Raw genomic sequence first — 10,129 nt, forward strand, 5'->3', positions numbered from 1 at the left:
TGAACTATTTGTGGGTGACTTCTGGGCCCTGACCTAGCAGCTCACCTACAACTGGGCCTTAACCCTTTAGGACTTGATCCCCTTTGGTAGGCAGCTCATTATCTTCATCCACCAGTTGCCTGGAGCACCTCAGCACTCATTAAGTTTCAGGTTACACCTTAGTTAAGCTACAGGGAAAAGGAAAAGCAGGTTCTGCTTTAGAGGGTGAGTGGCAGCAACTTGTTGCAGTAGTTGCCCATGGTCATAACGCTAGCAAGTAAAAATCACAAGTAACATTTTTCCTACTTGGTGCTCTTGCCACTGTATCACACCACCTACTGGCTCTGAGATACCTTGCAAGGACCTAACAGATTATCAATGGACAGAAGACCAAGGTAACAGGAGAGTCTTTACTGGGATAGGAGTTCTATGAACCAATTTTCTTGACATTTGGTGCCAGCAGCACAGATAAGGGCATGTGTCCTATACATTCCGAAAGTGGAATATTCTGTTAAAGGGAAAAGATTAAATTATGACTGTAGGCCCTGAGTTCAAGCCCCAGTACCGCAAGAAAAGAAAAAGCCTAGAAGGTGACATCTTTGCTACCTAGAAGTTCCAAAGGGGAAAGAGAATTTCATTTTTATCTTTTAAGTGTAAAGTGGAACAGTTTATTGAGCTAGGAAAGTGTGAAGTGGGACAGTACACCCCCAGAGTTGCGGGGGTAGAGGTCCCCAAGAGAACCTCAGTTCTTTAGTACTGTGATTATCATGTATTATTTCTCATTACTGTGCACAGACAACCTTGGTAGCTTAATTTCAAACATACACACAAATGCTTCTCATCTTTTCAAACATTCCCAGACTGCTCCTATCTGAATTTTGATCTCCCCTTTACTTAGTCATCCTTTTATATAAAAATACCAGAGTAATATGGGCTGAAAGCACGGTTCAAGCAGTAGAGCACCTGCCCAATAAAGGCAAGGCCCTGAGTTCAAACCCCAGTACCAGCAAAAAATAAAAATCCACTGGTACAAAATAGTGTTTCTCCAGCATCTGCAGCAGCTAGAGCCTCTAACGGTAGGCTCACTACACTCCCTGCAACCTGACCACACTAGCCTGATTGACTGCTTCATTTCTCAACCGACTGGGACTTCCTAGTGTACAGATGGCTGGCCCCATGATAGATTTGCTTATGTATATTACCACCCTTTATCCATTCCCCATAGCACTTTGCAAATTCATTGGATGCTGTGGGATTATTCTTAGTAGCAGACTGTTTGGTGACATCTCTGACCTAGAGGCACATACCAAATTGCTGATTAAAACAAAACAGGCCTTCTTGGCTCCATGGTACATCATTTGCCTAGCATGCTAGAGGTCCTGGATTCCATCCCCAGTACCACCAAATAAAACAACCTTCAGTCCTACAAGTTTTTGAATACCCCAAGATGTAAGTTGGACAATATTGTCTCAGCTTAAGAACTCTGCCCTAGATGGCCCACAAGTCTAGAACTCTGAACAAAGTAGCACAGAACTTCTGGGCCTGCTACAGATGCCCAGCGAGCTGCCTTATTCCAGACAAGCACAATTTGACACTGGGTGGTCACCTAATAACGATCACCGAAATAACCACACGGCAAGAACTTCATGAAACTAAACTTATTAAAGAAATCTGGAACATAATGTCCTCCCTTTTTGCTTTGCCACTAGCATGTGGGCAGTGCTTATATACTTACTGTGTGTACAAATCACTTGCAGATCTTGTTAAAAGGAAGATTCTCATTCAGTGAGTGGGAGGTGAAGCTCAAGTGTTTCAACAAACTCCGAGGTGATCCTATTTACCCACTTCCTACAAGCTCAAACCCTAACATGGTTTTAGACCCCAATGGGGCATTTATTTGCAAGTCAAGCCTCTAACTAGAAAATGGCTAAACTGTCCTGCCACTGGCTGCTGGTTAGGTTGTGTCCCCACTCGCTCCAGTCCCCTGGACATTTCATGACCCACCCCAAACCTTAGAGGTAGACAGGACTCAAATCCAGCTGCATATCTGAGCTCCCACCAGTTTTTTTCCACTGGGCTGGAACTCCAGGTACTCTTATGTTTACAAACATGAAAAATGAAACCAACAAGATACAGAACAAAAGACAAACAGCAGTTTGGATATGTCAGCGACTTTAATAAGAGTCCCTCTATAAAAATGAAATGGAATCACAAGAATCCTTTACTCCATTTTCACTGTTGGCAAGGTGATAGCCCTGTGAGAAGTGGATGCATATTTGTATTTTAAGTGAAATAAAAATCATGTATTAGCTGGTTGTGGTAGCACATAACTATAATCCTAACTTGGGAGGCTAAGGCAGGAGGACTGTAAATTCAAGACTACCTGGAATACAGTGACCCTGACTCAAAAAAAAAAAAAAAAAAAAGCTAACATATTCCATAAATTCTTTTTAATTTTTTTTTTTGGCAGCACTGGGGTATGAAATCAGGGGCTACATCTTGAGCTACATGGCCAGCCCTTTCTTGTGATGGGTTTTGTTGAAACAGGGTCTCAAACTGTTTGCCTGGGCTGGCTTCTAACCAAAATCCTGATCTCTGCCTCCACCCAAGTAGCTAGGATTATAGCCATGAGCCACTGGTACCCAGCACAGGCTCACACCTGTAATCCCAGCTACTCCTGAGTCCCTCTGTCAAAAATACCCACCACCAAAAAGAGCTGGCAAAGTGGCTCAAATGATAGGCCCGTTCAAAACCAGTACCACCAAAAGAAAAAAAGCACTGGGCCAATAAAGTTGAATTCAGTCACAAATGTGTAAATTATTCAAGAGAAAAACTGAAGACTATGACTCAATAACCAAATATTGCTGAATGATCAGAGAAATGGTGTTTGGTTTTTATTTTTTTCTTTTTGATACTGCTTTGATGATCTAGAAAAAACTTTTAAGTTAAAAAAATTTCACACCAAAGCAAAGCAAACGTTTGTTTTTGGGGGCAGCACAACTCAAGGACTTGCACTTGCTAGGCAAGTGCTCATCATTCACACCAAGCCCCAGCAAGCCAACCTTTTTAAGAGCAACATTTCCCATACACCAGTACGTAAATATTAACCCTTTTTGAGTACTAGGTATATGGTTTAAGCACTCTTCAAATACTAGAGTATTTACTCCTCTGAGGAATATTATTATTGCCTTCATTACAGAGATAAGGAAACTGAGGCTGATTCCTATTTTGTTCAAGGTAACACAACTAATAAATCCAGACAAACCGACTTATCTCTTATCCAATTTCACTGCCTCTTGACAACCTGACATTGTCACTTTAAGGACAACAGTCTGAACAGTTAAGCCAAAATCTAATCAAAACATCACACCAAAGTTCATGATCCCTTCATTACAAACCACAAGTCTCAACTCAAAGCCTAGCCCCAACCATGCCTCCCCCTCTCAAATCAGGTTACAAAGGACCGCACCACAGCAAGGTGACAAGGGCATGTTGAGCACAAGCAATGCTTGGACTTGGGTCTGCCATGAAACACTAGCATCCAATCAAGGAGAGGGTTGTTACCAGTTACTCCCATTGAAGCTTTAAGTGGCTTGAGGTCCAAGGACTTGAATATGGCCAAGCTTCTTTCACAAAACACACAACAGTAATGCACATTTCACTGAAAAGATTTTATTGGTCTTTTTGGATAGAAACGGGAATTTATTTGCCAGGAAGGATGATCCCATCATACTGAAAGAGAAGAGATTTTATTTTTTCACAACAGTAGGCAATAGCAATGATTGCAGCAAAGGCTTAAGTTTGAGAATTCAAATCTGACACACGAACCCCACACTGTCTCTAGACTAAATGGGAAATTGGCCCCAACAATCGCTGCACTGTGCTCAACTGTACTACGACCTGAAAAAAGGGGCTCCTTTTACAGCCATATCCCTTCTCCCCTCCAGTTACCCACACTCATAGATCTGGATGTTCTTTTAACCCTGAAAGTCCCCGTTTGTCATACTGCTCAAATATTCTACCTTTAGAGAAGCTACTTGACATATTTGTACTTATTTTGTACCCCCAAATCCCAACACCATTTACGAACACCACATACCACCTCTTCACTCGAGATAAATCAGCTTTACCTTCTGCTGGAACCAGCGCATGGCCTCCTCTTTGCTGATCCTGTGTTTGGCCCCAATGCAGCCTGTCCTGCGCTTCTTGTCTGCGATGCTGAAACCTGGCCTACCCAGCACCTGTCCCAGGAATAACCAATAGTCACCTCGCCAGCTCAGAGTCAAGAGCAGACGAACAAGACACGCACTGGAGACTGATCTTCAAGAGTCACCTGGGAACCTAATGGATTCTGAAGCAAGAGCCAGGATCTCAAGTGTCTGAAAGAACTGTCATTAGCATCCCAGACAACACACCACCTTACTACAGGTTTGCTTTGCTGGCTGGAATTTCTAGCACCTTTCTTTCCTCCACCTAATTTCAAATGGTGCAGCAGATCTTCCAATACTACTGTCCAATCTCCAAAGCCCTTTTCTTTTTAAAAATACCATTTAATCCAGTGCTACTACAAAAAAAGCAATTTAGTAAAACTTAAAAAACCTATTGCAGCCAGGTATGGTAGCTCACACCTGTAATCCCATGAGGCAGGAGGACTGAGCTTAAAGTCAGCCTGGGCTATAGTAAAACCCTACCCTCCCCCAACAACAACAAAAAAAGTGCTTCCCAAACTCCCTACAAGCACTCAATTCTCGTTGCTGTTTGGATATCTGAATGTACTGAGGGTGCCATCATCACCTGTGTTTCCATGTTAGGCAAGACTTCTGCTTTTGGCTATTTAGTTTTACGGCTGAACAAGAACACTGCATTAATACAAATGGCCGTTTTTACGTTAAAATCCCCACCTTGAGCATACATTTGTATCAAAATTGTTTTTATGTCTTCTAGATAGAAGCCACATGTCCCCGGCGCCTTAAGGAAAGGGGCTGGGCGAGAACAGATTCAAAGCGGTCACCAACCCAGCCAAATGCAGCACCAGTACTACACCTCAGAAATTTCTAACTGGCTGGGTGGAAGTTTCCTTCATCCACCTATAAACCATGATGCTACTTGATGGAGCCCACACTGACAGCTTCACAACAGGATCTTGCTCAGTGCTATTCCTCTACACATCCCACAAATAAGGCACCTCTTCCCAAGGAGAACACACAGGCAGACAATACTTAAAGCTTCAACTCAACACCTGAACATCAAGAAAGCATGTAGGAAATAAAGGAGTAGCATATTCCCCTCTTCACAGAACAAAGTAGAAACACTGACTATTCATACCACATAGAAGTCCAGGCCATAGATACCAATGCTTGGGTCGTATTTGATGCCCAGATCGATGTGCTCCTGGATCCCAAAACCAAAGTTCCCAGTATCTGAGAAGTTGTTTTTTCTTAATTCATATTCCCGCACCTGAGGGAAAAAAAGCAGCAATCACATCACTCATCATCTATCACCCCCCCCTCACCACTCATAATGAGCTCTAGCTACAACACTCAGCACCCCAGAGCAAAAACACAATTTAATCTAACAGGCTGCAACACAATCTTTTTCCTGACTACACCAAATTAACTTCCAACTGTGGATTTCATGGAACTCTCTCAGCTTCCAAAGGGCTGAGGAAAACCCAAAGAAAGCAAAGGCATCAAAATGAGGCACAAGCACCTATTAAACCACCAAAACCATATTTTATCCCTGCTGAGTATTTTAAAAAGCCTTTAAAGGCCAGCAGTGTGGCTCAAGTGTTAAGAGTATCAGCCTAGCAAGCATCAGCCCTGAGTTCAAACCCCAGTACCAAGTAGAAAAAAAAGGCCTTTCACAAATTAAAACACATACGTACAGGTTACCAAAGAACGCACGTTAAAATCACGGCCATTGTAGTTACGTACATGTTAAGGAGATGTTGGTCAATATTGCCCTGTGTGGGGATCAGCCTTACCTTTAGACCTTTCTCCAGGATTTCTTCTGCCTTGGCCCCACGGACCGTGCAGTGGACAGCAATCTTTTCATTTCTTCTGATGCCAAAGGATCTGACGGTGTACCTGGCTGCAGGCAGGGGTTAACAAGGAGTCAGGTGCTGTCATACTCCCACTGCGGTCACTCCTTCCCCAGCACTAAGCACCCATGAGCATTCTAAGTAGTGTTCTAATCTATTAATAGTTTCCAGCCATATTTCAGCAATTAAGAACTGAAAATCATGATGTCAGTCTTCAGAAGGGCACTTTCATAATCAAAATAGGCCAAAGAGGCACTAGTAAGAAAATCATTTATTCTAAAAAAAAAAAAAAAAAAAAAAAAAAAACCCAAAACACTATTGGTAACAGCTAATAATTGCTGAAAGTTCTTGTTCACCTATCTTCATTTTACAGACGAGGTTCCATCCAATAGGTTAACTTACCCAAGATCACAGATGGTGGCAAGAAACAGGATCTGAACCCATAGACCTGCCATATTTCACTAGCCCAAAGCAATGGAACTTGCCCTTCATATACTTAATCCCTTTTATCCTCCACAATGTTATATAAAAGCCAAGTATTACAATCCCTTTTATGTAAATACAGAAGCTGAGATCATGAGAGCTCAGTAAAATGTGGGGGAGACATGATTTGAACCCAGGTAGCAAAGGCATAAGGCCCTGTTCTTAAACCTGCTAATCAGACCTTTACTATTACTACATTTCTACTCCACCTCACATTCTAATTACTTGAAAAAAATCTTTCATTTTCAATTAGTGCTAGGTTATGATCTGCTCATAGGAAAGAATTCCAATGCCGAAACTAAACTCACAGGGAGGGTACTTCCTTGGGTAGTTGATGAATTCAATGCTTTTAAGGGATGACACTGTAACCTTTTCAGCAGGCCTGACAACAGGTTGAGTTAAGAAACCACCAGGTGAAGCAAGCTCCCAGCTCTCTTCATGCCTGCCACTCCTCACCTTTGGAAAACACAGGGGTCTGGCCTGTGAGCTGCTCCAACACCTTGGCTGCCCGGGTGAGTCTGTCTCCACTCTCCCCAACACAGATGTTGAGGCAGAGCTTGCGGATGCGAAGTTCCCGCATGGGGTTCTCTTTTTCACCTTGATCCTGCTGTTAACAGGGCAGCCCAAGTCAACACGCGACCCGACACAGCTGAGAACCCAATGTCTTCTCCACTTATACACCGTTATTGATCTCTGGCCATCCCAAATCCTAAGGGTTTCAAAGCTACCACTGTGTCTGCCAGGAGGCATGAAGAGAGAGGTCAGCTCGGGACCATGTCTCTTCCTCTGCGCACGGGATCGGTGAACAGAAACTAAGCAAACGCACTGACTCTGAGGATGAACCCCAAGGGGCTCAATGTGAAGAGTAACTAAGACCGTCACCCTTATCAACCCGACTTAGACGAAAATTAACTTTAACTTCTAAAGAAACAGGAAGCACGTGGTTATGCGACGTCTCCCATCCCATTCCGAAGCTGTCTGCGGGCTGGGGCAGAAGGCCAGCGCCTTCTCTAATCGGAGGAACTGGGTGAAGTTTTCTAGCACCGAGCAAGTCAAGTTCCCGGGGCCAAGAAAAAGCCTATGCCTCATTTCCCGGGACCCTCCACTCGCTCCAGGCGTCCTAACTGCAGCCCACGGGCTGTGCCTCGGGGCCCTCCGAGCTGCTTCCCCGAGCCCGCTCCTAGGAGGACGGAAAGAGGAGACCGAGTCGAGCCCTGCGCCTTCGGCCCGCACAGCTCTGCCAGTTTCAGCCCGACCAGCATTGTGAGCTTCGTCCTTCTCGGCCCGCGGGCGAGACAGGTCTCGAAGCCCTGGCCAGCCGTGGATGCAGACGGATGAAAGAGAAGCATACTCAAATCTTAGCTACTCACCGCCATGATGGAGACAGGAAGAGGGAGCAAAGCTTCCGGCCCAGGGCCTTATGGGTCAGGAGGCGGGCTCTTTTCTCAGGGTAACCAGAGAGATAAGGACGAGGAAAAGCGGCGGGTCTGGCGCTGCACGGCGTAGCGCCGGTTTTCCCCTAGTGGACAAAACCAGTAACTGCAGGTGTCGCGGATGGAAGACCTGGACGCGGGTTTTCCAAAAGCACTTTTGAAAGCTCGATGGACTGTCAAGTCCTTGAGTTTCCGGACCCCATTGCCGTCTTCCCTTCCCACACCTTCTCAGGATCTGACGGTTCTTGAGTTTTTACACTGCCAAAAACCACTAAAGCAACTGTACAAATTATGAAGCGAATTTATTCTGTAACAATGTAAACGGATACAAATTTAACAGAGTGCTGATTTAAGAGGCCTGAGTTGTGAACACACACAAATGTGGTCCTGTCTCTGGCAGCTAGGAGCTTACCTGACCTTGGAGAAGTTACTAATTAGAACTTTTTCAGCCTCAATTTTCCTCGTGTGTAAAATGGGTACCTCTATCTGTAGGTAGTTGTGAAAAACTCATTGATATAATTATGTAAGGCACAGGATAAGCCCAAAATAAGTTGTTACTTTTGTGATTGATACAAATCTTCTGTATCCCAGAAACCCCAAATCTTTTATTTATTTATTTATTTTTAATTTGCGGTGCTGGGGCTTGAACTCAGTGTCTTCACCTTGAGCCACTCCACCAGCCCTATTTTTTTTTATTTTTTATTTTTTTTATTATTCATATGTGCATACAATGCTTGGGTCATTTCTCCCCCCTGACCCCACCCCCTCCTTTACCATCCACTCCGCCCCCTCCGTCTCCTCCCCACCCCCTCCGTCTCCTCCCCACCCCCTCCATGCCCGGCAGAAACTATTTTGCCCTTATCTCTAATTTTGTTGAAGAGAGAGTATAAGCAATAATAGGAAGGAGCAAGGGTTTTTGCTAGTTGAGATAAGGATAGCTATACAGGGAGTTGACTCACATTGATTTCCTGTGCATGTGTGTTACCTTCTAGGTTAATTCTTTTTGAGCTAACCTTTTCTCTAGTTCCTGGTCCCCTTATCCTATTGGCCTCAGTTGCTTTTAAGGTATCTGCTTTAGTTTCTCTGCATTGAGGGCAACAAATGCTAGCTAATTTTTTAAGTGTCTTACCTATCCTCATATCTCCCTTGTGTACACTCGCTTTTTTCTTCTGATCAAAGTTCAATCCCTTCTTGTGTTTGCCCTTGATTTAATGTCCACATATGAGGGAGAACATATGATTTTTGGTCTTTTGGGCCAGGCTAACCTCACTCAGAAAGATGTTCTCCAATTCCATCCATTTACCAGCGAATGATAGCATTTCGTTCTTCTTCATGGCTGCATAAAATTCCATTGTGTATAGATACCACATTTTCTTGATCCATTCGTCAGTGGTGGGGCATCTTGGCTGTTTCCATAACTTGGCTATTGTGAATAGTGCCGCAATAAACATGGGTGTGCAGGTGCCTCTGGGGTAACCTGTGTCACAGTCTTTTGGGTATATCCCCAGGAGTGGTATTGCTGGATCAAATGGTAGATCAATGTTTAGCTTTTTAAGTAGCCTCCAAATTTTTTTCCAGAGTGGTTGTACTAGTTTACATTCCCACCAACAGTGTAAGAGGGTTCCTTTTTCCCCGCATCCTCGCCAACACCTGTTGTTCGTGGTGTTGCTGATGATGGCTATTCTAACAGGGGTGAGGTGGAATCTTAGTGTGGTTTTAATTTGCATTTCCTTTATTGCTAGAGATGGTGAGCATTTTTTCATGTGTTTTTTGGCCATTTGAATTTTTTCTTTTGAAAAAGTTCTGTTTAGTTCACTTGCCCATTACTTTATTGGTTCATTAGTTTTGGGAGAATTTAGTTTTTTAAGTTCCCTATATATTCTGGTTATCAGTCCTTTGTCTGATGTGTAGCTGGCAAATATTTTCTCCCATTCTGTGGGTGTTCTCTTCAGTTTAGAGACCATTTCTTTTGATGAGCAGAAGCTTTTTAGTTTTATGAAGTCCCATTTATCTATGCTATCTCCTAGTTGCTGTGCTGCTGAAGTTCCGTCGAGAAAGTTCTTACCTATACCTACTAACTCCAGAGTATTTCCTACTCTTTCCTGTATCAACTTAAGAGTTTGGGGTCTGATATTAAGACCCTTGATCCATTTTGAGTTAATCTTGGTATAGGGTGATATATATGGATCTACTT

The 10,129-nt window shown here is 43.6% G+C and overlaps 1 protein-coding gene across 1 annotated transcript; it reads right to left on the bottom strand.

The window, feature by feature from the left end:
• Positions 1-3,635: 3,635 nt before the first annotated feature.
• Positions 3,636-7,965, bottom strand: Rpl11 (ribosomal protein L11). Its single transcript, XM_020154002.2, has 6 exons — positions 7,873-7,965; positions 6,959-7,109; positions 5,963-6,069; positions 5,305-5,436; positions 4,110-4,220; positions 3,636-3,711 (listed from the first exon to the last, which is right to left on the bottom strand). The coding sequence occupies exons 1-6, from the start codon at positions 7,876-7,878 to the stop codon at positions 3,682-3,684; spliced, it is 537 nt and encodes a 178-aa protein (XP_020009591.1). The 5' UTR covers positions 7,879-7,965; the 3' UTR covers positions 3,636-3,681.
• Positions 7,966-10,129: the final 2,164 nt, after the last annotated feature.

The sequence above is a fragment of the Castor canadensis genome, chromosome 7 (assembly GCF_047511655.1).
Source record: "Castor canadensis chromosome 7, mCasCan1.hap1v2, whole genome shotgun sequence".
In the NCBI taxonomy this organism is placed as follows: domain Eukaryota; kingdom Metazoa; phylum Chordata; class Mammalia; order Rodentia; family Castoridae; genus Castor; species Castor canadensis.